The sequence below is a fragment of the Orussus abietinus genome, unplaced genomic scaffold (assembly GCF_000612105.2).
Source record: "Orussus abietinus isolate OABI.00-Male unplaced genomic scaffold, Oabi_2.0 scaffold1, whole genome shotgun sequence".
Lineage (NCBI taxonomy): Eukaryota > Metazoa > Arthropoda > Insecta > Hymenoptera > Orussidae > Orussus > Orussus abietinus.
Window position 1 is genome coordinate 1 of NW_019396017.1, and position 25,625 is coordinate 25,625.

Sequence of the window (25,625 nt, forward strand, 5' to 3'; positions counted from 1 at the left end):
GATGGCACAGCCATCGCGATTGCGCGGGCCCCTACCAGAAATTCGTTGCGCCGCCCTTGGGGGCAAAAAACGGTGAAAGCTAACGTACGAAATCAGAGGGCAGCACACGGTGCGATCGCGCGACCCTGCCCGTGAGCAATCTCCCAACTCATCTCTGATCGTGCGACCCTTCCCGTGAAAAATCTTCCAATTCATCTCTGTTCCCAATAGCTGTCATGGAAGGCATTTCCAAATGCATCCAATGCAGTCCAAAACGACTAGACCAGTAAAAGGTGATACTCGAAAAGGAGTCTTCTGATTGGCTGGCAAGCGAAAAGTAAAGCGTTTCATGAGATAGCGCCCTAAAGACCGTGGTCGATTCGCAATATGAACACACGATGTCTCATTGAATGCGCAGGTCAGCGCAGGTGCCGTTATCAACTTGTCTTGAATATTAGTGGTTGAAGTCAGCTGACAGAAGCAGTCAAGAAGCACAGTAGAATATTTCCCTATGCCGCGGAAAAGGATTTATAATTGAATATATCAGATATTTTTCTTTATAATATCATATACAGTGTCAATTTCTTAAATTATTTGCGAAATTGACTTCGCACCAGCACAATCAGGTACCTGACTACTGATTTTAATCATGTGATCAGTCTGGGCGTATCTATGTATCACTTGATGGATTTTTATTTAGCGGGAAATATTTAATAACTCTTCCAGGATAAGTTGTATGTTTTATTCAAGTAGCACTCGCTGAAGGACGGTGTAAGAAACAATATACAGGATGAAAATCTGTGGCCCTAAATATGCCCTCTGCGGATTGGTACTCTCCGTTTGGGGAATCATCCAACTTGTAAATATACTTATATATTGTTACGGTTCATTTTAGTTAACGAATATACCTGTACTTTGTTTCGTAGCATAATCTGGTATGCTTAAGTATTAATTGTGTATCGTAATCTTACAGCTCTTTATGGGAGTGTTCTTTTATGTAAGAAGCGTTGCTCTGGTAGAGGATCTACCGTTAGAAGGCAAAGTCTTCGAAACCAAAGACGAGTTTTACACGGAAGCTGACAGAGGGTACACACAAAATGCTTACAACTGTTGGATTGCTGCGTGCATATACGTTTTAACATTCCTGTTCTCTGGACACCAGTTTTACGTAAATTCTCGATCTTCGCTTAGTGTTTAATAGTATTATTTGTAGCAATGATAAGTTGGTGTTTACCTTCAATGATGTACAGTTAACATTCGAAGGTTCTAACAAGTTTCATAATTTCTTTTTACATTTCATTTTGTTGAGTATTTAAAAATTGTATACAACAGATCTTGTAACGGTACTCAATAAAATATTAATTGGTTTACTTCGGTTCAAATAGTGATGAAATAGTGGTAACGGGAAATGTTGAATTCACTTCAGAAATCATTGCTTAAAATAGTTTTGAGGAAATCTATCTTTTTTGGTTGTATGAAATAAATTTTGAAGTTAATACAAAACTGATCTGGCATTACTCGCGACCATAACGTTAATGGAGTTAAGAATAATATAAACACATTTTGTTGTGAAATAAATTGTTTGAATCATATCCCATTACAGTATTATTCCCCGATTTACCCATGTATGAATTCGTTATAATAAATGCCACGAATCTAAGAATTCTAATTCCATTTAATTAAATTTAATCATTTTTAATTATATGGATAGGAAGGAAATAATGACTCTTACAGTTCACCATTTTTATAATAAATTACAACAGTACATAATAAGGTGCACGATACATATCTTTCCAGTTTAACTTCAAAAAATATTCTATGAAATGAGTTACGACTTCTCGAATGCTTGTAGAAAGTATTGTATAAATTACATTTATTTTGAGAATAAATACGAGCTGATTCACTATAAATATTTATGTGTACAAACACTTTGTATATAGAATACATAAACATTCTTCTATATATGTCAAATTGCATGGGAAAATGGATTAAAACTAGTGTATGTAATATGTATTAATATTTCAAAATATTACTTTTGAAGATAACCCAGGCAAACATTTCAATGAATTTTAGAAAATCAGATACTTTTATAAAAGTTCCACATGTTCAAAATACCATCTAGTAGAGAAACAAGTACTTGGCATTTGATACTTCAGATGTGTATATGTATTGTGAGTCAGATGAATGATTTCTACATATATTATAATAATCTCTCTTCATTGCAATGAAAATGGTAGGTTTCAAAATATTGAACGTGTCTTCAATTGTTTATGGTATGTAAAATAAAGGTTCCAAAGATAAATATTTTTTAAAGTATACACGCCAACTTTCTGCCAAAGTCATACTGCACACATTACATAGAAATCCGTTATTGAGAAAATAGTTATCACAGATAGTTAGATCTATAAACTTGGTTGTGAAATCGCAATAAAGAGTGAAACACAACAATTGAGGTAATTACTTGATTAGTTGAATATAAAGAGGCATTTAAGCTTCATCAATTGGATCGACCCATGTGGCTTCCTTCTTATAGTCGGAAAATATAATCCTTCGTTAGTTTTTAATTAATACTAACTGAACGACATATAAATAATTTTCATTGCAATTTCACTGTGAAATTGAATAACAAATAAAAGCAATAAAGTGTGTACGGTAACCGCCACCCAATAAAAATAAATTCCTTATTCCTTACAACAAACTAAGTTAAACTATGTGATGTGTATATGTAGTGGTACTTGAAGATGGTATAAATTACCTAACTAAGATTCCACTATCTCATCATCTGGCGGAATTTGTCCAGTTCAAATATACTTTCTGACAATCTGCAACATAAATACATACACAATGACAATATAATTTATTCAATTACTATAATTATAATATTCTATGTTGATAAAAATTATCTCACCTTCCAAAAGCGTTGATAAGGGCTACTATTTCAGTTCTCTCCAAAAAGAATTGCCTCTTTGAAAAATGATTTAGCGAAGGTACCCACTTATCGAACTTTCCTGAGAACAAGATGTTCAGTGCTGTACCTAATCCTTGAATTTGTAATTTTCCCCATAATTTGCATTTATCACACCCTACACAGTCCATGATACGGGATATATTTCTGAAGTGTTGTCTAAATTCCTCTTTCAATAATTGTGCTTGCACTCCACCATTGAACATAACACTTTCATTGAAGTGGTCAGGAAATGATCTGAAATGCACGCATTGGAATTATAAACATAAATTCATAAAATATTGAAGAACCCTGGTATACATTAATAAAACGTTAAAAATATTATAAACATAATAGCTCATAATACTTACTTAATAACTTGTAGGATATCTTTAATTGCCAGTCTTGTATCTTCATCGTCACTTTCGTTACCAGTATAATATTCCTCTCTTTCTAAATATGGAGCAGCCTTGGCAAGAGCGCGCAATTCAAGCAAGTAAACGAAGTACAAATTTTTTAACCAGTTAGGTCCTTCACCTCCAGTTGCCTCAGGTGCAAATCGTTTTTGTAATTCTTTCAAATTAGGACCCCATTGAGCACTATCGCATACTAAATCAAGGCCGTCTTTTGATGACAGTAAATATTTCGAACATAAATGTATGTTGATGCTAGCGTGTAAGCCAGATATGACTCTATAAAATACTCTCTTCTCTAAGCACATTCCTGGAAAATAACCACGTGACTTATAACATATAATAATTAATGTTTAGCATTCATTTGAAAAGAATCTTACCGTTTACTTTTGATGACTGAATAAAATTATTTGGAGAATTTTCTGGTCTAAAATTACATATTGCAATTAGAAAAAGCATGTACAAGTCATATACTGTTTCAGATAGAACAAAGCAGAATTACCTGAAACAGTTTTCCATATATATACTTCTCCATATCCTATGGGCACTATGTCCTTTATAGCCTGTATATCTTTCAGGGTTAAGTAATAGGTCCACATATTCTCCCTCACTTGATTCCTGTACACAAAAATTATCCTGAGCATTGTCGTGCTGTTGCCAGAGTTCAAATCCTTTGTAATTCTCAGAACTGAAAATAACAATTACTTTATATTTAATGACAGGAACACATGGTAGGAATTGTACATAACGTCATATTGTTAATGTCAACTAATGATCTAACTTCCATCAAAGCCATAGATGATCACCTAATTGTGGTATTCAAGTAACCGAGCTCTATATTATGATCGTGAGCCGTTTGCTCGCAGGATGTTAATTGCGCTGCCATGTTGTATTTATCCGCAGGGCTTTCGTTAAAGTGGCTGTGCCCTGAAACATCTCCTTTCAGTCCTGGAGGAATGTCATCCTGTAAATAATAACAATCGATATTAATATTTAATATTATCGTTCAAGTACATCCATGAAACATTGAAGTTTATCTTAATATACTATTATCAATCCTTATTTGAGCTATTCTATATTTAAAAAGTGATATTAATTTACATCGTCACAAGGTTGTATATGGCAATATCTGATTGCGCATTTACTGTCATCTGCCCAAAACGGACACTCTTGCTTAAGATTAACCTTGTAAAATCTGAAGTAATCTTTGACTAGGAGGCTCTGAAGCCTAGGATAGATCCTCATGTTATTGAAATAGTCCACTGTGTCGACATTACAACTGCAATCGTCGATAGATCCTTTGAGCTGTAATCAAACAATTTACAAAGCGTTATAAAATGATTTTTCCTAGGCAAGACACGTTGACATGATACAGCTGTGACTTTGAAACAATATGTCGAGGGTGACTAATTTTACAATCTAGATATAGATCTAAAATAAAGTACTTTATCTAATTTATTGTTTTTGTAATACATACCTTACAAAAGCACTGGTCATTTCCTTCGGTATTTACATTAAAGTAGTTACCATTTACTAGGGAAGAAAAGAGCAACATCGGCAGGACCATGCTGCATGACATTATACCACAGTGTTTCATTATTGACATGAGGAAACCACTGACACTGTCCCTTCTGCATTAATTGGTCGCTGATAAGACTGTCAGGCAACGATTCTCGAACTGTCAACTGTCAGCCTCATTGGGAAGCACTACGTGCTACACGCAGTCATTAAAAAATAATCGCAATAACCGAACGGTACCATCACGACTTTATCGCAGACGATAATAGCAGATAAGCCGTCACTGCCCACGTAAACCAGGGGCCTCTGTTAATCGAAAACTCCAATTTGACGATAACGTCATTAATCCGCCCAACATACGGAAAACGCGTGGCTCGTTTCAGCTCGTTGTTAGTAGAATGTAGTAAAGAGTGCCCATGCTCTATGTTTCGCAGCTAACGACAAATTCCTAATGTCTGTTATCGCCTAACGGCTTTCTATCAAAACTATTCCACAATTATTATAGACATGCTCCTTGTGGCATAACAGGTTCCGACATTACCCACTGACGAATCACTCATGATACAATGTCGTGTTTAAAATTCTCTTTCAAATGCATTTGGCTCGAAACTCTACCAAGTTTTTTTATCGAAGTTATCTATTCATCCATTTATTTCTTACCGGTATTTACCGATTCAAGAAATGCGACAAAAGATATAGGACAAACATATAGGAAATGAAAAGGGTGATTTTATATATCCGAAAGTATACGTGATAAACATTTTCTTGTAATACTTAACTAGATAAGATCTAATACACTCGTATTGTGTCTGTCGATTTCATTACAGTCTTTATTATAGTCCTAAAATTTAAAGATAGAACTACAGTTATCGTAGAGACCGTAAAACACTAATAAATTGAATTCATTTAACAATGTAGAAATACGATGAAGGAACTGTATGTACATACATGTCAGTGACGTCACATTCTTGAGATGCCGCATAAGTAATTGGGTTTAATCAGAGATGGCACTTCATCCTTTGTCCCGCTGCTGAAATGAATCGGGTATGTATATATGTATGAGCTACCTATAAATTCCACGTGAATACTTTGTGCCGAGTATGTCCTTCTATGGATATCCATATCCTTGGGTCCGGCAAATAACAAGATAACCTCAAATACATAAAAAGTTCGAAAGTTCCAATCCTATAATAAAGATAATTGATGAAGGTTGAGACAAAGTTAAGTTTATAGCATAAAACTTGAAACAAGAAATATGAGACTTTACGCAACATTGCTCTCCCGTATGGGTGAACTTTCCAAAAAGTATTCTAATTTACCGGATAGTTACATAAAACGCGTCACTGAACAGGTACGTTGATGTTTTACCAAAATTGTTATTCCAATTAAAAGTCAACATAACATCCGCGAAGTTGTAACTTATACAATTGTGATGCAGGTCTATTGGAGAACTCCAAAAGGGCCACAGTATCTTCCCCGTACGATAGAAAAGACAGACTTCCGTTTTACAACAAACCGTCCATGGACCCAAGAATTCCGTCAACAAAACAAACAGCATGAGCGACGCAAGTTTGTTCACGTCGAACCTTTGAAGGATTGGAACTTTTTCCGTGGTGATCGGGTAACCTTATCATATTGATGCATAATACTGAGTCATGCAACTATTTTATTAAATACCGCTTCAAATTATAGGTTGAGGTATTAGTAGGACATGACAAAGGAAAGCAGGGAATTGTCAAAATGATCTTTCAGGAGAGGAACTGGGTAATAGTGGAAGGTCTTAATACAGTTCTGAAACGTGTAGGGAAAATCAAAGAATTTCCAGGAATGCTAGTTAAATTTGAAACGCCATTATTAGTTACAACTGGGGTTAAACTGGTGGATCCAAGTGACCTGTAAGTATTAAAGCTTTTTGTAAATTTGAATACTTTAGAAAGATTGTATAATTTTATTTAACCTTGAATGATTTTAGGCAAGCAACTGACATCGAATGGAAATATGATAATGCAGGAGTACGAGTACGAGTATCTACTCGAACTGGTAGAATAATACCAATACCAATAATGAATCAAGAAACGATAGATTACAAGACTCCTCGGCTTTACAAACTCAATGATAAGGATACACACCCCAAAGAAATTACAAAAATTACATTTAAGGTATATGGCCCAAAAACTAAATGTTACTTATAAATTATTTGCGATAATAATTCATATACTTAAATAATCTGGTCAATTATGTAATGTTCTCTTAATTTATCATAATCATAGTAATCACTTGTTTGACACATTTCAGCCCAGTTTAAAAACTTTTGAAATGGACTTAATGGACAAGATGGGAATAAAAGAAGAGCGTCACAGGAAACCAACTTATTGGTATTAGAATTTTTTAATACAAATTAGTTATAGTTAAAAAGAATACTTTCTGGTCACGCATTCATGGATAATTTTATAATTTAAGTACTTACATGAAGAAATAAAAATTGACAATGCACATACAATATCTTTATGGTAGTTTTCATTTAATCAATTAATTGTTTATATAGATGAATGAAAGTTAGGATACTTCTAATTTATTTAGATAGAAATGAAGGAATAAAATCAGCATAATTTTGAAAGTATAACATTTGTTTGTCCAGTATATAATGATTATGAGCATTCAATAGATACAGATAGCAATGAACGATTAACCGGAAAGGAATGTCCTATAAATAAAATGATAGCACATACGATCCTTCGAGATTATAATTACGCATTCTACTCAGCATTTCGATACTCGATGTTTGGATTGGGTAATATTTCCAACTTGCATGGGTGTCGGTTATCTGAAACGGTCGTCCGATTTGCGATGTGATGACCACCCTAGCGATCAATTATTCAATACAACTTAATGGGACACTAAATAATAAATTACAGCAGAAAATAGCATACACCGTATTAGTTTGCTCAAGTACTAATAAATTACTTAAAGAATGATTTAATCCGTATACTGTAAACAAGTCGACGATAAAAAATAACTCAGTAAATTATTTTCCTATTATTCTTCTAGCTGCGTTTGAACAAAATCTAAGGAACATCTTTCATGGTAGCAGTCGAGTATCGCTAATTCAATTTCGCCGAAGTGTCGGCAGTGTCCTGAAGATATAAATTTTATTCTTGTAACTCTATCCATTCCTTTCGCAAATACACGCGTCTACTCCTTTCAACCACACTCGAATGACAATAGCCGTGGTGGAGAAAAAAGGCGCTGCTAATGCAACCACTGAAGCTATTTAAGGTAGCCGCTGCTTCCTTAACATCGATTCGCACGCTCAACATTAATATTTATCGTACACGATAGTCCTTACTTAACAACGTATTAAACATTGCTCGTACAATCTCCATATCGAAAATTATTAGTTCCTACTAGGCACTTTTATCGCGCAATTTTTATTTCTTATCGGCGCGAGTGTTGATATGCCACAGTTTGGTAGAAATGCTGATCAAAAGACCTTATCATAGATCCTGCTGGTAAGTGAATTGTTTGACTGACTTTGTTTAATTTGTTAAGAAATCTTTTCACTAAGTAGTTATTCAGATCGCGGCAGTGCCACTCGTTAAGCTAGGTCGAAAATATTAAACCGAGTGCAGGAGAGATACAGCGGCAGCGATTACGTTAGCCTTACCCTTTATCTCTCCTGTGGTCTATATTATGTCTAAAGAACGGACTTGATCTGTAAATAAATATTCGGTATCTTATAGTTTACACAACAGACTCCGTCCGGTCACTGCGAGAGGTGCAAATCAGTAGTTTGACTCGCGTCGGCTCGTCCACGTTGAAATTCCGATGCTCTCTGCAGTCGTTTACCTGGGCTGCAAGTGATTAATCAGAGTTGCGTTAACGTGTTTTATCGTGTCTATCATACTGCATTAACGGGAAACAATACCAAGGGGAATTTATTCCAAGACAAAACAGGGAAAGGGCGGAGGAGCTAATATCGCTTGAACTAAGTTTTCAGATTTCCGCGATTAAAATCCGCAAGGCCTTATCCGCGTGTCACGCTATCGGTAAGCAGAGTATAAGACTTTTGTAAAAATTCCGAAAAAGTACTATGCTCAGTTTATCGCTTACGTGTCACGAAATAACCATCAAGGATGTACTACAGTTCGCCGGGGTCTTCTCCTTAGAGTTTGACGATCCCCATATTCTAGCATAACAGCCGTGTTATGTACCGGGCATTATGCTAGAAATATGCGAAGTCGTCAATGCATCTTACAGCGATTAGTGTAACTTTCGCCTCGCTCCTAGATAACTTTCTAAAAAGTAACTCCCCATGGTGTCATGGTCAGTTTTTCTTTAAAAAGAACGTGCATTTCTGCAGATCGACGCGAGAAAGACGACATCGTTGAGACACGCCGTGGCCGCCATTACTCCGAATATTAAGTAATTTATCCTGCATGTGTTGAAGCGATAAAATTGCTTTTATTTTCAACAGCTTTACAACTTTGAATCCGGTAAGGACCTTAGGCGGTAGTTCGACGTTTCTAGAGCAATCTGCTCCGTTCGATACTATTCTCTGTTATGTTCTATTCTCTACGTGAAAATCTACTCTTTTTGTTAACGCAAGAACACAATTCTCTCCAGTGATTCGTCGAGGGTTTTGGGTAGGAAATAATCAGTTTTCTAGGAAAATGCATGAATTAATCTGGCTTTCTTAGTTAATTGGGGAAATCATGAGATGTTTTCTGATCGAAGGTTTCGGGGCAGTTCGTGGATTCATTGTGGATAAAGATAAGGATAAGTAAGGGCAGGGAGCTAGTTTTGGGGCGAGTTTCTTAGGAATATGCTTAGGCTCTAGATATGTAGACTTATCTAAGTATTAATATTATAATAATGATCTAATAGTCGAGTTTAGACGCGTCATCCAACACATGTCTACAGATCTTTCGTCTGAGCAGTCGATAGTCATAGAGCGAGGTCGTTGATTCCCAATTTAAAAGGGTCTCCAGTGATAAGGTGGAGCATTCGAGCGCGTTATCAGCTGCGCGGGAGCCTATCGCGTGACCCAGCACTTCGCATGTAACACGGCTACAATTCCGCAGCAAGTCTGCAAAATGTGAATTGCGAGTTGACGAGTCTTTGCGACGATTCGAAAGAGTCTAATAATCGTTTTGAAAATGGAGGTGGCGGTGGTGGGTGCTGGAATTATAGGAGTGACGACGGCTCTCGCGGTTAAGGAAGCTTTTCCGCAAATTGACGTAACAATTTTTGCGGACGTTTTTACCCCAGGTACAACGGGCGACGGCAGTGCAGGACTTTGGGGTCCTTACATCCTTAAGGACACGTCGGAAGAGGACATTTTGTAAGAGTTAATATTTTGGTTTATCTAGGATTACGCTACGACCGATTAGACTAGATCAGACCAGACCACATCTTGACTGAAAGAAACATATTATTAGACGTGAAAATGATCGAAGTGACGACAGTTTCCACGGTGAAGAATTTTTCCCTGATCCGACGCGGAGTAAATTTTTATTTTAAATAATAGACGTTGGTCAGGGAGGACCCATGAGTGGCTGCAGACATTTTGGACATCGAAGTTCGCGTCGGAAGCTGGAGTCTGTCTAATCCCTGTGACAAGACTCACCAGCAGTGTCAAGAAATATCCAGAGCCAAAATGGGCCTCGAACGTTTACGGCATTCAAGAACTGACTTCTGAACAACTGCGGGAATTAAATGAGGAGCATAAAGCACGTTACACGTGAGAATACCTTTGCTTCAAAGGTTGATAAGTACTAGCTCTATAAAAATCGCTTTCTTTATCTACTCCCATATTAGCGGCGGTTGGCAGTTCCTAACATTCACTTGCGAGCCGGCAAAGATGCTGCCCTGGCTATTAAAAAAGTTCAAATCATTGGGAGGTAAGGTGGTGAAAAGGAAAGTAGAACACTTGGATGAACTATTCCTTGAAGGATATCGGATAGTAATAAATTGCAGCGGCCTTGGGGCTCAAAAACTCGCAAATGATTCCAGCGTCGTTCCTGTCAGAGGACAGATCATTAAAGTAAATTACCAGCTCGTTCATGACATCTAAGTTACCTACTAAAGCGAGATTTCCATAGAAAATGTATTCACTTTGTATGAACCTTTTCTTAGGTCGATGCTCCATGGATGTTTCACACTTACATCGTCGACGACGACGATGGAAATTACATAATTCCAAAGTATGACTTATTCTTACATTTCGATGCAATTTTTGTTCCAAGTGTCTGTAAAGCGTTATACTTTGTATGGTTTTATGGTACTCATAAAACATGTTCCTTTTTTAACATAGCATCGACTTCGTAATTCTGGGTGGCACTCATCAGGAAGGAGATTACGACACGAAAGTTCGTGAAACCGATTCGCGGTTTATCTACGAAGGGTGCTGCCGAATGGAACGCTCATTACGGGTGATTATGGCAAATTGTACCGATTAGACTTTTACTTAAACATAGTTCTTTATTAATTATAGAAAAGCAAAGTTCTGACGCAATGGGTAGGTCTCAGGCCTGGAAGACAGCAAGTACGTTTAGAAGTTGAAAACCCACGGATTGTGAATGGCCTAAAATGTGTGGTAATGAGACATAAATTTCGAGACATGAATCATAAGAGAAGTTTTTATCGTTTAAATGTAATTCCGTTTCCTGACTTTAATCGGCAGATTGTACACAATTACGGGCACGGGGGAAGTGGAGTGACTTTGAGTTGGGGATGCGCCTTGGACGTCGTCGAGATCGTAAGGAAAATACAGAATAATGTATTCAACTCGAAGTTGTAATCAATCGGTCGGTAATAAATCCTTATGTCAATTGCATTTCCAATATAATCGGGTACTGTATCTTTAAAGAGGCTATTTTGCGAACCGGGACTTACTCTGCGCTTCCATTTGCCACATTATTTATCAGACCATTATCCGTTTTCTAAGTAACTAACCCTAAGACAGTGCACGTCGGAAAAGTGGCATTGTCCGCTGCCCCGCGTAATAACTTTCAAGGACCGTAATGGATTCGTGCATATAATTAGTCGTAACGAGGCAAGAGTCGGAGATCAAAATGTCCCCCTGTACTAGGCACCTGGGTCTATTCTAATGCTTGCTCCTTGACCCTCCGCATTCCGTGTAATTACTTAACACGGTCGATAAAATCTAATTATAAACCGCACATTTCCGAATTGCATCCCGAAGAGTTAGTAGTACTTAGACAAGGGTCGCCGGAGTTGAAACCCTGGAGGGTGGCACATTTTCGGACCTGCGAGAGACCCGGAAGAAGAAGAACGCGTCATACTTAGAACCCCAATCAAGCCTACGAAAACAATCATCTCCCAGGTAATTAAGGTATATCCTGAAAATGTTCATTCGCATCGCGTAATATCGAGGTGCCAAATTCAAAGCCTTCCTTTTCCAGCACCTGATCAGAGACGTCGATGCCGAAATGACAATTGAAGCGAGGCCCGCGCTCGGACCGAAAACCGGATAAATTATTTCTGAAGTAAGGAACCGCAAGACATTAATGACCCGCAATTTCGCAGGAGTTTTCGGGTGTTGTGACAAATTAAAGTCATCGATGACCGATTCGCCGGGCCTCGTTCGAGGACTCCATCCGAGTTGATCTCCGAGAGGAGGAGATGCGCCGACGAGGTTGACAACGACGAAAAGCAGGTCCCTTTTCCGGCAAGTGTCGAAAACCCCAAGGATAATGCCAAGCGATCATGAACGTCACCGGAGGTAACAAACGTCCTCTGATAGTCCTGCGCAAACTCTACAAGGACGATCGGCCGAGGGAGGAACTTTTAGGCAGCGGAGACAGCAGTGAGTCGGACATCGCGATCGAGCAACGATCGACCAAGCCCGTCATTCCCGAGTATAGAAACCAGGTCGTGTCCGAAACCCCCTCGGACGTGGTTCGAGAGGCCGAGAAAAGTCAAGGCGATCCTGGAAAAAATGATCCCCCCATCGCGGACCCAGCGACGACAATCTGCGCCGGCGAGGATAAAGGTAGTTCCTTAATTCTTTTGGAGCGGCAGATTTTTTTACGGATCTCCGATCGTACCGATCGAAATTTTTCAGTCCTCCAGATTTACGGCTCCCAAGTGTTCTTAAAATTTTCAGGTGTTCCACAGGTGGAGGCGGATTCGAATTTCGGCGGGCCAAGGAGGAAGAAGCGAAGGTAGAGCTCTTTGCGCGAAGAAGTTGCCAACTGGTTGGGAACGGTGACCGACCATGACCGCAAATAAGAAATCTCGTCGCTCCTCTCTCGTTCCTCTACTAAAGTCGGTTCAATTCGTTTACAGTCGGTTGTTTCTTGACAGACTTTTAACAATCTGTACGATCAACTGTAAGTACGAGGTGGTTAGAAGAGTGGCCGCGCGTTACGGCATGAGGGAGGTCACCGAAGACAGTAGCTGGAACCTCTATTGGACCGACCTGAGCATCAGCGTCGAGAGGGCGAAGGAGATGAAGAGGTTCCAGAAGATCAACCACTTCCCCGGGATGACCGAAATATGCAGGAAGGACTTGCTCGCGAGGAACTTGAATCGTATGCTCAAGATGTTCCCAAAGGATTACAATTTCTTCCCGAAAACCTGGTGTCTTCCCGCGGAGTAAGTCTTTGGCGGAAACTCTTTCCAGCTTCTGAAGTGGATGTGAAAATAACGTCTGAAGAATCAATCGTTTACGACATTTTTCTGCAAATTGGGTGTACCAAATAGTGTCAAACTTTATGGATACAAGTATAGAGGCTATAAAGAAGATCCTGTTCCCTATGAAATTTCAATTTTTTTTAATTTCTTTAGACTTTTTAATATTTTTTACGAAAATCGAAATTTCATGGGTGTCATGACCTACCTTATAGCCTCCATATTCACGTCGTAAAACGTTTCGTAAACGAAAAGTTGCACAAACGAGATCTCTTTGAAACCACTTTCGCGTCACGTTATTACCGAAATTTCAATTTTTTCCCCCAGCCATGGAGACGCGATTGCTTATGCAAAATTGAAACGCTCGAAAACGTTCATCATTAAACCAGACACGGGCTGCCAAGGTCGAGGGATATACTTGACAAAGCATTTGAAAGATGTCAAACCCTACGACCGCATGATCTGTCAAGTTTACGTCTCCAGAGTGCGTGTCGATTCCAAATACAGCGATAATTAATAGAATTAAGCCTCAGCTTTTGATTTCATTGTCCACAGCCTTACTTAATCGACGGCTTCAAGTTCGATCTTCGGGTATATACCCTGATAACGTCATGCGACCCCCTAAGGATCTTCGTGTACAACGATGGCCTCGCAAGGTAATCATTCCGCGTTTATACCGTAACCGTATCGTTACTTTCCGAAGATAGCCCTCGATAAATCAATTCTCTTCAGATTCGCGACCAGTAGATACAAGGAACCCACGGGGCACAATACATCGAACGTGTTCATGCACTTGACCAATTACGCCGTGAACAAGCACAGTCGAATGTACGTGGTGGACGACGAAGCGGGGAGCAAACGGTAGGTTTACAATTTATTTACAATAAATTAAATTAAATCCGAGTAGAAAGATAACGCTATGGTAATTCACTGTCCAGGAAAATATCCACCCTGAACAAGTGGCTGAAAATGAAGGACGTGAACGTGGAGGCCCTATGGACGAGGATCGACGAGATCATCATAAAGACGATCCTGGCGGCTTATCCGATCCTGAAGCACAGTTATCACACATGTTTTGCGACACACGACATGACATACGCATGTTTCGAGCTCCTGGGGTTCGACATTCTCCTCGACTGGAAGTTAAAGCCGTACCTTTTGGAGGTGCATTCTGTACTAATTATCGGGGAAAAAAGCGCATTATCGGATAGACAATCGGCGACCGGGCGAGTACTTGGCGCGTATTAATTAGCATATTCGACGAATACCAGGTTAACCACTCGCCGAGTTTTCACACGGACGCGCAGATAGACAAGGACGTGAAGGAAGCTCTCCTGATGGATACCTTCGAGATATTGAACTTGCAACAGTGCGACAAGAAGAAGATTATAGAGGAGGACAGAAAACGGGTCAGAGAGAGACTGCTGCAGGGAATCGCTCCGAAGGACCCCGGGTAAGGAAAATGGTTTGCCGATACCCGTTCTTAAATCGACCGCTCGATAACGATCCTCCTAAGGGGACCTCCGATTCGATGGTCGAGTTCAATGTTGCAATGATTCCGGACAGCTCCAATGAAAGCAACGGCGAGAGGCCGGAGTCGGACCCGATACAGATGCAGCACAAGTGGGAGGACGAGCACATGGGTAACTTCAGGAAAGTCTACCCGGGACCGAACAGTTACAAGTTCAATGTCTTCTTCAAGCAGAACTGCACCTCCATGTTCCAAGAGACGGCCGCGTCGAGGGCTCGGGAAGAAGCGGCGAAAATCCAGCGAGAAGGGGCCGAGGTGAGAATTGTCACCTCACCTGGGAGCCACCCGGCTCTAAGTTGACTTTAAAAAGGTCGCTGTCGCCCTAAAGAAGAAATTTAAAGGATTCATTTTAAAAATTTCTAAAAATTCTACGTTAACTTTACTTCACTTTACTTAATGGTTGGTGGCTAATGGTTGAAATAACCACTTTTTGTTATTTATTTATGTAGAACCCTATTCTTCCCTCTTGAAATAGTGTTAATTGTTTAATCTTGTAGCACGCGAGTTAAGTACAGTTTGGCCGGCCACGAGTAATGGATTGTTGTGACACTTGTAGAGACGATGCCGTTTTCACAGAGTGGAGACCTAACTCCGGGTGAAAATTTTCAGGATACGAAAAGATCCAGTCAGGAATTCATGTTTCAGTCGAAGCAGCGGGAGCAGGAGGCCAAGAAGATCCTGGGGAAGTGGAGCGATCAGAGGGCGCGTCCTGAGAGTCCTGGTCCCGCGAAGAAGCAGAACTCCGCCGTTTCCAGCCACTCGGGGAACAAGGTTGCGACAGCCCCGAGGAGGAGCTTGCAGTCGGCTCCTGTTGCCTTCACCCCCGTGGTCCCGAAGTCCTCGAAGGTTCACCGACCTCGCTGATCAGTTCGACCTTAGCTTAAGACCGGGAAACTCGATCGGCCCTGCCGATTGGCTCGACTTTTACTTAAGACCGCGAAGCTCCATCGACCTCGTCCAGAAATTCGCCACAAATCACGTCAGGTCGACGAGAGCTTCCCTTTCCGTTGTCTATCTCTCGCTGCTTCCAGCTACACGCGCCAAGGTCCCATCTCTGGGGCCAAATAGTCACTCGGAATTGACGTTTATTGGCAGATGAAAATGGACCCGGTGAGCGTGGACAACCTTCCTCGCTCTTTCTCCCCCGAGATGATATGCGAGGCCGAAGAGAGGGAACGCATTGCCGCGCTGGCCCAGAGAGACCTGCTGGTCAGAAGTTACGGCCTTCTCGAGCAGGTCTACCTGGCCATGAAGAGGAACGGCACCCTAAGGTCCGCCGACGAGAAGAAGTACGGACTCTACGGTAAAGTCGGCTACGTCGACGAGCTTTCACGAGCGGTGATCGGTGCGAATCGAAACCTGGCCGCTCTCTCTGAGAACCAGCGGACTCTTCGGCAAGGTTTTCGGCAAGGTCTTCAGCAAGGTCTTCAGCAAGGTCTTCGGCAATCCGCGGCCACCCACGTCACGGCCAAGTACGACTCCCTGGTAAATGGTCACTCCACCCTGAAGACGAACACTCTCCAGCTGAACGAGGTCCTAGGAAAACCGTTTTAGTCCCGGTATCCAGATCTGGTGGAACGTCGATGATCCCTTTACCTCACTTTGCCTCTCTTCATGGATTCGCGACCCTCTGCGAGTTTCTCGGACTGGTGCGAAACGTGAGTCCTACGGGTGTCCCCGGTCTTCGATCGATGCGCGATTTTTTGGAGATGGAAGAAAACCTCAGACCGCATCGGTCGAAGCTTGGACCCGAGTGGTTACTTGCAGAGATATGTCGAATTAATCAAGATATCTAAACTAAGGGTCTAATTGCTTTCGAGGTTTTAGGTTTGGCTCGCAGGTGTTTGCAGGCTGGTCCAGATAGGGCCGAAAATTCGCGGCAAATTTTGGATCGATGGCAGAACGTGAACGACCAAGACGGTATTCGGGAGGAATTGCCTGATTTTGAAAATTAGTCAAGAGAGCTGATCAAGCTTCGCCCTGTTTCGAACCTGATACGCCGCCTAGGACATTAATTAAAGTAGGTGGTAGCTGAGGAAAAGTCGATCGACTTCAACGGATGAAGAGTAAGAATCGGTGGAGGATAAAAGGCACTTCAACGTCGGCTTAGAATGGAAAAAATATCTATTATATTACACCCGCAAATAAACCGTGCACTCGATCGGTCGTTGCACCGTCGCCTCGGCGGTATATATCCAAATAAGATTTATACATATTTAACAGAAGCGATCGTTCCTTTTATATAGATGCCTTTGTGTACAATAGATGCTTAAAATATACATAAACGTAAGGTCCTCCTCCTCGACTCGAGCGTCGAGTATCGTTCGCGTGCCGACCAATACTTGCATCGTTGTACGGTATGAAAAACGCTAAGAAAACGGAGATACGGCTAAGAGAGAGAGACGGTAGTAGAAAAAGTTACACCAAGAAGCAAACGAACGAGCTTTCTCCGACCTGCCGCACCGTGTAAAAAATCTCTCCTGGTTATTCCACTGCGCGCGGTTCCCTACGTATCGCGCTCGGAATATTCTCCCAGAGAATCTGGAGAATTATCTCGAATAAAAGCGTCGCCATTGTCCACGTGAATACCAACTATGCTTTCCTCTACGAATTGCGAGAGCCTCGTCGAACGACACGTAACACAGGAGCGCGTCCGAATTTTTGCCTGTCCACCTTTATGTACATAAAGTAAATGCATACATGACGATCTATAATGGTATAACAACGTTTTATTGCTGATATATATTTATATATATATAGACTTTTGTATTCACATGATAAAAAATAAACTATTAACAATTTGTCGTGAGTCGAGCTTTATAGGTCTCGCTGTAATCGCAGAGATTAGGGCGTGTAACAGTGCTTTACATGCGTAAAATGCCTCGATGCAAGTACTCGTCGCGAGCGTCGCGTTCCGGCCGGTGCATTATTTATGTTTTTGTTTCTTTTTAATTATTTCTTCCCCTCTTAGAATTCTGTACAAGATCCAGGATTAATCCGACAGGTCACCCCTTTGATCCAGGCCGCCGGCGAACGGGATTGAAAAGGTGCACGCCGTTGGAAGTTGCGATTAAAAATGATGTACCTCGAGGACCCGATTATCCTGCATCGCAAAATCGACCCACCAATTCCGGCTACGTGTCGCGACCTCGTGTCGTTAATGAAAATATAAGAGGCGTAAATGTATGCATGCGAAATTTACAAATGTGAATTTCAAAAGGTTACACGTTTCCTTCCGTCTAGATGAAAATCATTACCTAAGGGAGACGTACCGCGATGGCTAATATGACTCGGTACCGTGTTTTAGGATTTCGGGGCTGCGCATCCTCGATATCGTCGCCAGGATTACAAATTGCATTGCTATGAGGAGTATGATTATCGCCGTGTAAACCTATCCGAAATGTAATCAACGAGTGGACGCGCGATGGACCTCCGTGCTATTTACAAGTCCCCTCGAGATGAAGCTTTGGTATTTTTCTCATTATTTTCCTTCCTCGTATTCCTTACGCCAGAATTATGCGTTTTATTCCAGCCCAGCCCCCGAATCCGTGTAATCCAATGTTCGTTATTTAATATGTACACGAAGGTATGGTTATGAATGTTACGATAGCTGGCTCCTCCTCCATCAAAGTCCTTACGAGATACGGGGAACTTAACTATAATAATGTAAATGTCCTTCCCAGAATATTCTTATTCAGGTCTTTAAAATCCAAGGTACAGGTTTTGCTTCATATCTCCTCGCGGATTACTTATCAAAGTGCGAATCTATTAAACGTACGGGGATCAAAATGTCTTCTTGTACACAACATCCATTACGCAGGTACCAATGATTTGTCAGGAGAGACTGCGTGTACGCGTTACCGTATCTTCAACGCCTGTGATAAAAGAAATCACTTGAAAATTAACTTAACATTCAACGTATACGATTCGTCCATGCCGTTGACGCAGTGTACAGGGAGTGAAACGAATTCGATATAATTGTAAACATAAATATTTATTTGTATAAATACTTGTAGTCATTGAATTTTCGAAGTGTAGTCGGGAGAATTTTGACATATAACATTACTCTTTGAATTCAGGTCAATTTGTATTAACTGTACATACCCTAGCATGTAATCGTTACAAAGCTACGTATCTGCTAAACTTTAGCATTAAGTTATCGCAATATCTACATACGTAGAGAGCCTTTCTTTTTTTTATTTCTTTATATCCATAATGTAAAAACGAAGGCGATTGGTACGTCGAAGACATAGCAATTTTACGCAAATATAATTCGTTTGTAATGGATATTGTGTAGAGCGACGATACACGACATTAACGCGAATGCATCAAATTTACATTTTCACAAAAAGTACACATCGTCGTGGTCCACAGGAGCCACGTTAATCCTCCCACTAAGAGGCATTTCTTTCCTCTGGCAGAATTACTAAATCCCTTTCGACAGATTCTTATTAATGTTGCTTCGTGTTTCTTTTTCTTTTTACAGGAAGGGACATCATGATTGCCTAAGAATTAAGACCTGAGAACGCTCGCTTGCTTACTCCATCGACTACTGAAAGTGTCGTTTCGAGCAGCAAGCGACATTCTACAAATCAGAAACCTTTTTAGATTCTCCGTGCTTCCCCATCTGATGGTGGGACGGATGAACTCGATGAAGAAAAAAAAAAAACAAAAAAAAGAGAAGAGCAAATAAGAGATGTTACATCACAGAGTTGCAGGCTCATCTTTTTCTACACGCATCTTTGGGTGTATCTCTGCCGCGTCTTCGACGTTCAGTTCTGTGTTTGAAAGAACGTTAACAAGCTGACCACGGCTTGCCGTGAACAATAAGAAATGGAAAGAGGACAATGTACGTGCGTATGTGCGTGGTGGCAATGATAATCTATTCGTTGTAATACTAATATGAGCATTATGCAGTATAGGATCCAGGGTTAATCGCGCGTAATGTTCGCTAAAAGTGTACGAGTAAAGTAAAATGCGGTAACGTCCTAAACGTTAAACGATAAATGGCTATGCCTCACGTGTATATAAACAAGAAGGACTATACACAATCTCCGCGGACCCGTTAATTTGATATTAGCTGCCGACGGAATTTAAAGCAAAAACAAAAAAGAAGGGTATTAATTCCACCCCTATAGTAGCCATTTTCCTTTCTATTTTTCTTCCCCTTCTGTAATACTCGGTCATCCGTCCTGTATATCAATCTAGCGTCCATCGGTATAAAAAGTCTGGGCTATTTGCGATCGTCATAGCAATTTTCCTTAAAGAATTTAAAAAAAGAAAAGACGTAAACATCCTGCTGCGCGCTCTCTCTCTCTCTCTTTCTCTCGTCGACTTTGTACACTTTCACGCTCGTATTTCTTTCCATCGCTCTCTTAAATATAATTTTGCTTCCATTATCATTATAGTTAATGTACAAAGGTTTGCCGTTGTTCAATGCCTCGCGTGTGATCGACTAATGATTCGGCTGGTTTCGGGTCGGCGTACCGTAAAACGCCAGTAGATTACAAGTAATTACAAGTACTGTTAAAATCACGTGAAAAGAGATATAAAAAAAAACCAGGATCAATTCGCGCGTGCACTATCTGCCTGACATTCTCCGAACGACAAAACGCAATGCCAACCAATTGTACAACGTATCAAGCTATCAGTCGTTGAGAATGTGTTGATTGTTCCGAGAAATCCCGGGGAAGCTGCTTCTTCGACACAAAGCAGAAGTTAGATTACAGGCGGCGTCGGTGCGGTAATACCGGATCTTATCAGCGCCCCACGCATATTCGAAATCTCTGCCGTTAATGTGCGTATCTTTAGACATCGAAAGATCTGAATTAAGTGCACCGGCGACACCGCTGTACTTTGATCTTGAATTTCTAAAATTCAATTTAGACCACTCGTTTTCTAAAAAATGTCATCTCCCCTGAAGTTCCGATCGGCCTCTTCTTCCCCCTTTTCTCTTTTATATATATACATATATGTATATATAAAATGTATTTCACAATACGTCGGCCTTAGTGTCGAATAAATTTCGTTTCGTTCAATGGTTGAATCGCGCGACCAAGCCGAGTAGTTCGGCTCGGCTCAACTCCAAATACGTTTTTGTACGAGCCTATTTCGTTCCTATTTAGACACTTTCGACATCCCCTGTGCGCTGCTCGTAACGATATCCTAATTTCTCAACAAGTTAAAGCTAGAAAGTTATTAACAAACAGTGTATCCGTAGGTATGCACAAGGAGCGTATGCACGCACGTTTTCCCTTGGTTTCCTTTCCTCGCACTTTTTACATCCTCTGTAACCGCGAGCGCGCGATATGTGCGTGTCGGGGGGGCGGTATGGAAAAACATTAACAAAGTGTGACTCGTACGCCGTAACGACGACGAACCGTGAGGTGTTATGGCTTGAATTTAACCAGGGGTATGTTTTTCGACTGTAAGCACTTATCGCACACCCACTCCGCGTATACTTCTTGCGTTAACAATTGATAAGCCGCCTCCGATAATCCTGTACAGCCTCTGAAACATGACGCGAGAATTACGGTTCCTTCGCGTTCACGTACGAATTCATTGAATCAATGATCGATTGACTTGTCGAAAGCAGTTCATAAGATTATACGATTAATCCCACAGCTACGTTAACACTCTCATGGGTGAGAGTGCAAAGGTCTGTTTACGAATTCGGAATAATAATCTCAAGAGACGTCCGAACAAAATTCAAAAATGATACTGCCCACTTACCGATGAAACCAAAAGTTACAACCCGATTCGCAGAGGATGGCTTGATCGTTATCGTGCACCTCTTTGTGACAAACACCACAGGGGTAAATAGGAGGAGCATTCGGGTTTTGGGGATTGAAAACCATTGGCTGATCAGGCGGATAAATCTGAAAATATACGGTAACAGAAAATTATTCACTCACGGTTTAAATAAGTGCGATACGGGGGAAATTGGATGCAGATACCTTTCCTGCGGAGACTGGCATGGGTTTAGGCCCCATTCCTGGTGGGCCTTGAAATCCATGTGGCGGCATCGATCCTCCTATATTAATTGGATGACCCATTGGAGGGCCACCTCCGATATTACTTGCCATCGACACCATAGGTCCACCGATATGTCCCATCTGATTGTGATGACCCATGTTCATATTGGACATCGTATTCATAGGTGGGCCTCCCATGGACATGTTGTTAATTTGATTGGGCCCGGTAATATTCATGTTATTCGATACCATTGAGCTCATAGTCGTCATTGGTCCATTGATAGGCCTTCCCAAGTTATTCATACTGTTTCCCATGTGGTTTGGATGAGGTTGAGGCCCGTTATGACCAAGTGGACTGTTCACGTTGTTCATCGATGGGCCATTTAATGGACTATTAGGCGGTATGTGACTGTTCATGTTGTTCATGTTCAGAGGTCCATTACTCATGTGATTCGATCCACCCATGCTGTTCATAGGAGAGCCCAATGGTCCACCCATAGGACTACCCATGCTGTGCCCCATGTTATTCATTGGACTTCCCATGGGCCCACTGTTCATATTGTTCATTGGACTGCCCATGGGTGGACCACTCATTTGGGAATTACCCATGTGACTTATGTTCATATGATTATTCATAGAATTCATTGGTCCCGGAGGCATGTTTGGACCCATGTTGTTCATGGGACTCATGCCACCAATCGGTGCATGGTTCATAGGGGACATACCACCCATATGGTTCATGTGATTTCCCATTGGAGAATTTCCCATGGGACTCATGCTACCCATATTGTGAGGCATCATTGGGCTCATACCTCCGATCGATGCCAGAGGACTCATGCCTCGCATAGGTGGTCCTCCCATATGATGGGGGTGATGAGGGTGCATGTGCGGTGGACCTCCGTGCATCATTGGACTCTGCGGGGTTTGCGGAGGGGTATCATCAAAAGGATTACTCGCAACTATCGTGTCTCCATATCCTGTTAATGGTGGGGGAAGTAAATCCTGGAAAAAATTTAGATCATTATCGTTTCACATTTTCATTTTTTTATGCTGCTTAATTAAATGTATAATAATAAAGAAACCTTACCTGTACAGAGGGAGGCTGCTGAGGAGGTGGTTGAGCAACGTTGGCATTGGTGCGCCTTTTCTTCTTAGGATTGGCACCGGCAAGAGGTGGCGGAGGTGGGTGCGGGTGGGCAGAGGATTCAGGATGAGGGGCATTGGATCCCATGCCTACCCCCATTCCCATACCCCCTAGCGGCATCCTTGCAAAGGGTGGCATGCCTGCAATATTGTGGCTCATCTCCCTCGTTCTCTTCCTTTATTTTATCATGCCTTGGATGTCCCACTACAGACGCCTATTAAATTTCTGGATACCACTATAACCAAACATTAAATGGTGGTTAAGATTGAATCGTTAGAAACACGTATAACACCAATAGTACTATGTTTACGCTGCTCGCATATCTACAATCTCACAAATGATGTTTTTTGTGATTTTGTGGGTAAACGCGATTCGTGCACTTCATACGGGGCTGATCACCATGTGGAGGTGTACGTGGGGGGTGAGGTGAGTGTATTTATATACACGCATATAAATAAATAACTCCAACCTGGACTTATCCCGCCGTCGAACAACGGCAGCAGATAAGTTCCCGCGTCGGGGGGTCTAAAAGCCTCAATCGGTAGTGAATTTCGACTCGAAATGCGTGGGTCCGTTCTTCGAAAAGAGAAGCAAAACAAACACCGGACCGATGCCAGTTGATCGAGATCAACCTAACCTACACGCTTTTCCGCGGCTCGGGCGCAGGGAGTCGCGCACTTCGCAGTTAAGGTTAAGGAAAGGTTAAGGACGCCCAGGGGCAGGAATCTCGTTCGGTTACTCACCGAGGCATTATAATGAGCGAAATACGCCCGTGCGCATCGCTCCTCCAGTTGCCTTTTTGTGCTTTTTTCTGTTTTTTCTTTTTTTTTTTCGGCAGCAACCAACACAGTAGGTTGTGTCGTGCGCCTGGTCACTTCCTCGGCGATAAATCCGCTCGACCGGCGACTGTACTTTCCCGTGTCGGTTCACATATTTCTCGGTGGCGAGCTCGAGCTCCACGCGCACTCGCGAGCCTTAGAAATCCGGTTGAAGCTCGCGGATTACCCGAAATATCTTTCCTCGAGAAAACGCACGCCAGTCTCCCTTCAGGTCGCCATTGTCGCGTTACGCGTGTCCCTGTAGGTGTATTGTTCCGCGTGTAGTTAGTTCGCCACAACCCCTGACAGATGGCGCCACGTGGCGCTGCCGCATCGGCCGGAGATTCTATCGCCTCCAGCGGGATCACTGCGAACCACGCCGGAACAGAAGGGCGCCACTTTGATTGTCCTACCCCGACGACAAAACAGTCGGACAAATGTATCTCGTAGCGCAATTAGGACAGAGTTATAGCGAAGCATGTATCAAATGGCATTATTCTTTTCCTGAAATGGCCTAATACGTGAGATGCCATTTTTTCAAAAGATCACCGAATCGTAGTTCGGAGCATCCACCCCAGAGGGCCGCCTGGGATCTGGGCGAGCGCCGCGCGATACCGTAAGTAGTAGCCATTGAATTCGGTTTTATTACTTACCATTTACTATTATTGAATATTTTATACGAGGTTCCATCATCACAAATATTATGCCACACTTTAGGAGTAAGCACGTTGCCGGGGCCAACGATGCGTAAATGTAAATCGGAAAATGGATAATGGCGCCGTATCCATAAGCCTGTAGGCGCCACTCATATTCCGGATATCGGAGTTGAAGCTATGTCATATAATAAATTCAACTCTGCCGATATTAACAAGTTTCATTTGTCATTTGGAACTGCATCGGCTTTTTGGATGTATGTAGGTGATAGTCCTCGCAATTCACGCAGTCGTACGCGCGGCATAATGCGAATTGTTAAAATTGATTGTACCATTTTAATGCCCAGCCGTGCTCGTAGAGGTAATTCGCGTGAACGAGTAATCAACTTCCCTTCGAAAGAGATTTAAAATAAAAATGAAAGCGGGAGAGGGAGACTTATCTTCTTGATTGAATTAATTTTTCTCGGCGTTGTTTTATCGTGTCCTCTAAGGGATGAGCAAACCGAGGGGTGCGTGAGGAAACCTTTCGGCGTTATAAATAATTTCCCGCCCGATAACCCTTGATGAAGCGATTTTCGTAAGACGTCCTTCGCGGAGTCACGTCTCGGGCCATGATCCATCGCTCGTGCTCCCTAGATGGCTCGTAATTTGTGCAAATCGGTTGCTTCTTATTCAGCGCACGCGTGTGCAGCCGCGATTGATTTGCGCCTCGTTTTTGTTTGGGGAACGTCGCTGTTTGAGGAATCCATTTGCGTTGTTGCGGCCTGCCACATCCTTGCATTTTACTGGACCTCTCCTTAGGCGTTCCAGTTTTCGGTGGCCGGTACTCCGAGGAGCGCCGTCATTTGTCGGGTATTTCCGAAAACCACGTAGACCTCCCATTGTCGACGGGGCTATAACAAATTCTGCTTGATTTCAGAAGATTAATGCGAAGCGACGTAAAAATCGAAATTCCCGGAGATCAGGAGGAGAGAGAGACCGTTTCCGAGCGATTAT

The 25,625-nt window shown here is 41.7% G+C and overlaps 6 protein-coding genes across 11 annotated transcripts; 4 read left to right on the top strand and 2 right to left on the bottom strand.

Moving 5' to 3' along the window:
- The first annotated feature begins 378 nt into the window (after positions 1-378).
- Positions 379-1,571, top strand: LOC105698180 (ribonuclease kappa-B). Of its 3 annotated transcripts, none has more exons than XM_012422206.2 (3): positions 379-605; positions 730-838; positions 953-1,571. In XM_012422206.2, exons 2-3 carry the CDS (start codon positions 770-772, stop codon positions 1,175-1,177), a joined length of 294 nt encoding a protein of 97 aa, XP_012277629.1. In that variant the 5' UTR covers positions 379-605; positions 730-769; the 3' UTR covers positions 1,178-1,571. The 3 variants fall into 3 exon arrangements, with proteins under 3 accessions (XP_012277629.1, XP_012277630.1, XP_012277628.1); XM_012422207.2 differs by having other exon boundaries at positions 733-838; XM_012422205.2 differs by having other exon boundaries at positions 380-605; positions 706-838.
- Positions 1,572-1,707: 136 nt separating this feature from the next.
- Positions 1,708-5,242, bottom strand: LOC105698179 (ero1-like protein). Its single transcript, XM_012422204.2, has 8 exons — positions 4,814-5,242; positions 4,438-4,641; positions 4,143-4,300; positions 3,839-4,024; positions 3,717-3,763; positions 3,295-3,646; positions 2,888-3,181; positions 1,708-2,801 (listed from the first exon to the last, which is right to left on the bottom strand). The coding sequence occupies exons 1-8, from the start codon at positions 4,940-4,942 to the stop codon at positions 2,750-2,752; spliced, it is 1,422 nt and encodes a 473-aa protein (XP_012277627.1). The 5' UTR covers positions 4,943-5,242; the 3' UTR covers positions 1,708-2,749.
- A 729-nt stretch (positions 5,243-5,971) lies between these two features.
- On the top strand, positions 5,972-7,356 carry LOC105697928 (probable 39S ribosomal protein L24, mitochondrial). Its single transcript, XM_012421670.1, has 5 exons — positions 5,972-6,205; positions 6,293-6,475; positions 6,547-6,749; positions 6,827-7,013; positions 7,150-7,356. The coding sequence occupies exons 1-5, from the start codon at positions 6,110-6,112 to the stop codon at positions 7,234-7,236; spliced, it is 756 nt and encodes a 251-aa protein (XP_012277093.1). The 5' UTR covers positions 5,972-6,109; the 3' UTR covers positions 7,237-7,356.
- Positions 7,357-9,897: 2,541 nt separating this feature from the next.
- On the top strand, positions 9,898-11,696 carry LOC105698094 (D-aspartate oxidase). Its single transcript, XM_012422034.1, has 7 exons — positions 9,898-10,195; positions 10,382-10,594; positions 10,672-10,897; positions 10,990-11,057; positions 11,168-11,285; positions 11,348-11,449; positions 11,537-11,696. Exons 1-7 carry the CDS (start codon positions 10,011-10,013, stop codon positions 11,651-11,653), a joined length of 1,029 nt encoding a protein of 342 aa, XP_012277457.1. The 5' UTR covers positions 9,898-10,010; the 3' UTR covers positions 11,654-11,696.
- Positions 11,697-11,735: 39 nt separating this feature from the next.
- LOC105698092 (tubulin polyglutamylase TTLL13) lies at positions 11,736-18,863 on the top strand. Of its 4 annotated transcripts, none has more exons than XM_012422030.1 (12): positions 11,736-12,208; positions 12,279-12,868; positions 12,983-13,040; positions 13,165-13,473; positions 13,837-13,993; positions 14,065-14,165; positions 14,242-14,370; positions 14,448-14,673; positions 14,781-14,962; positions 15,076-15,295; positions 15,686-15,886; positions 16,136-18,863. In XM_012422030.1, the coding sequence occupies exons 2-12, from the start codon at positions 12,583-12,585 to the stop codon at positions 16,592-16,594; spliced, it is 2,328 nt and encodes a 775-aa protein (XP_012277453.1). In that variant the 5' UTR covers positions 11,736-12,208; positions 12,279-12,582; the 3' UTR covers positions 16,595-18,863. The 4 variants fall into 4 exon arrangements, with proteins under 4 accessions (XP_012277453.1, XP_012277451.1, XP_012277455.1 ...); XM_012422028.1 differs by having other exon boundaries at positions 11,736-12,199; XM_012422032.1 differs by having other exon boundaries at positions 11,736-12,199; positions 15,686-16,258.
- A 152-nt stretch (positions 18,864-19,015) lies between these two features.
- Positions 19,016-24,224, bottom strand: LOC105698093 (protein pygopus). Its single transcript, XM_012422033.1, has 5 exons — positions 23,902-24,224; positions 23,102-23,393; positions 21,997-23,016; positions 21,773-21,918; positions 19,016-21,550 (listed from the first exon to the last, which is right to left on the bottom strand). Exons 2-5 carry the CDS (start codon positions 23,315-23,317, stop codon positions 21,430-21,432), a joined length of 1,503 nt encoding a protein of 500 aa, XP_012277456.1. The 5' UTR covers positions 23,318-23,393; positions 23,902-24,224; the 3' UTR covers positions 19,016-21,429.
- Between the last annotated feature and the right edge of the window lie 1,401 nt (positions 24,225-25,625).

Coding starts and splice junctions, on each gene's coding strand:
- LOC105698180 (XM_012422206.2), top strand. CDS start 770: ATGAAAATCTGTGGCCCTAAATATGCCCTCTGCGGATTGGTACTCTCC. Junction 839..952: donor TTTGGGGAATCATCCAACTT/GTAAATATACTT, acceptor GTAATCTTACAG/CTCTTTATGGGAGTGTTCTT.
- LOC105698179 (XM_012422204.2), bottom strand. CDS start 4,942: ATGTCAATAATGAAACACTGTGGTATAATGTCATGCAGCATGGTCCTG. Junction 3,182..3,294: donor GATATCCTACAAGTTATTAA/GTAAGTATTATG, acceptor CGTGCATTTCAG/ATCATTTCCTGACCACTTCA. Junction 2,802..2,887: donor CTTATCAACGCTTTTGGAAG/GTGAGATAATTT, acceptor TTTATGTTGCAG/ATTGTCAGAAAGTATATTTG.
- LOC105697928 (XM_012421670.1), top strand. CDS start 6,110: ATGAGACTTTACGCAACATTGCTCTCCCGTATGGGTGAACTTTCCAAA. Junction 6,206..6,292: donor TAAAACGCGTCACTGAACAG/GTACGTTGATGT, acceptor ATTGTGATGCAG/GTCTATTGGAGAACTCCAAA. Junction 6,476..6,546: donor ACTTTTTCCGTGGTGATCGG/GTAACCTTATCA, acceptor TTCAAATTATAG/GTTGAGGTATTAGTAGGACA.
- LOC105698094 (XM_012422034.1), top strand. CDS start 10,011: ATGGAGGTGGCGGTGGTGGGTGCTGGAATTATAGGAGTGACGACGGCT. Junction 10,196..10,381: donor ACGTCGGAAGAGGACATTTT/GTAAGAGTTAAT, acceptor TTTAAATAATAG/ACGTTGGTCAGGGAGGACCC. Junction 10,595..10,671: donor GAGCATAAAGCACGTTACAC/GTGAGAATACCT, acceptor CTCCCATATTAG/CGGCGGTTGGCAGTTCCTAA.
- LOC105698092 (XM_012422030.1), top strand. CDS start 12,583: ATGAACGTCACCGGAGGTAACAAACGTCCTCTGATAGTCCTGCGCAAA. Junction 12,869..12,982: donor CTGCGCCGGCGAGGATAAAG/GTAGTTCCTTAA, acceptor TAAAATTTTCAG/GTGTTCCACAGGTGGAGGCG. Junction 15,887..16,135: donor TGGTCCCGAAGTCCTCGAAG/GTTCACCGACCT, acceptor GTTTATTGGCAG/ATGAAAATGGACCCGGTGAG.
- LOC105698093 (XM_012422033.1), bottom strand. CDS start 23,317: ATGAGCCACAATATTGCAGGCATGCCACCCTTTGCAAGGATGCCGCTA. Junction 23,017..23,101: donor AGCAGCCTCCCTCTGTACAG/GTAAGGTTTCTT, acceptor AATTTTTTCCAG/GATTTACTTCCCCCACCATT. Junction 21,919..21,996: donor TGCCAGTCTCCGCAGGAAAG/GTATCTGCATCC, acceptor GTATATTTTCAG/ATTTATCCGCCTGATCAGCC.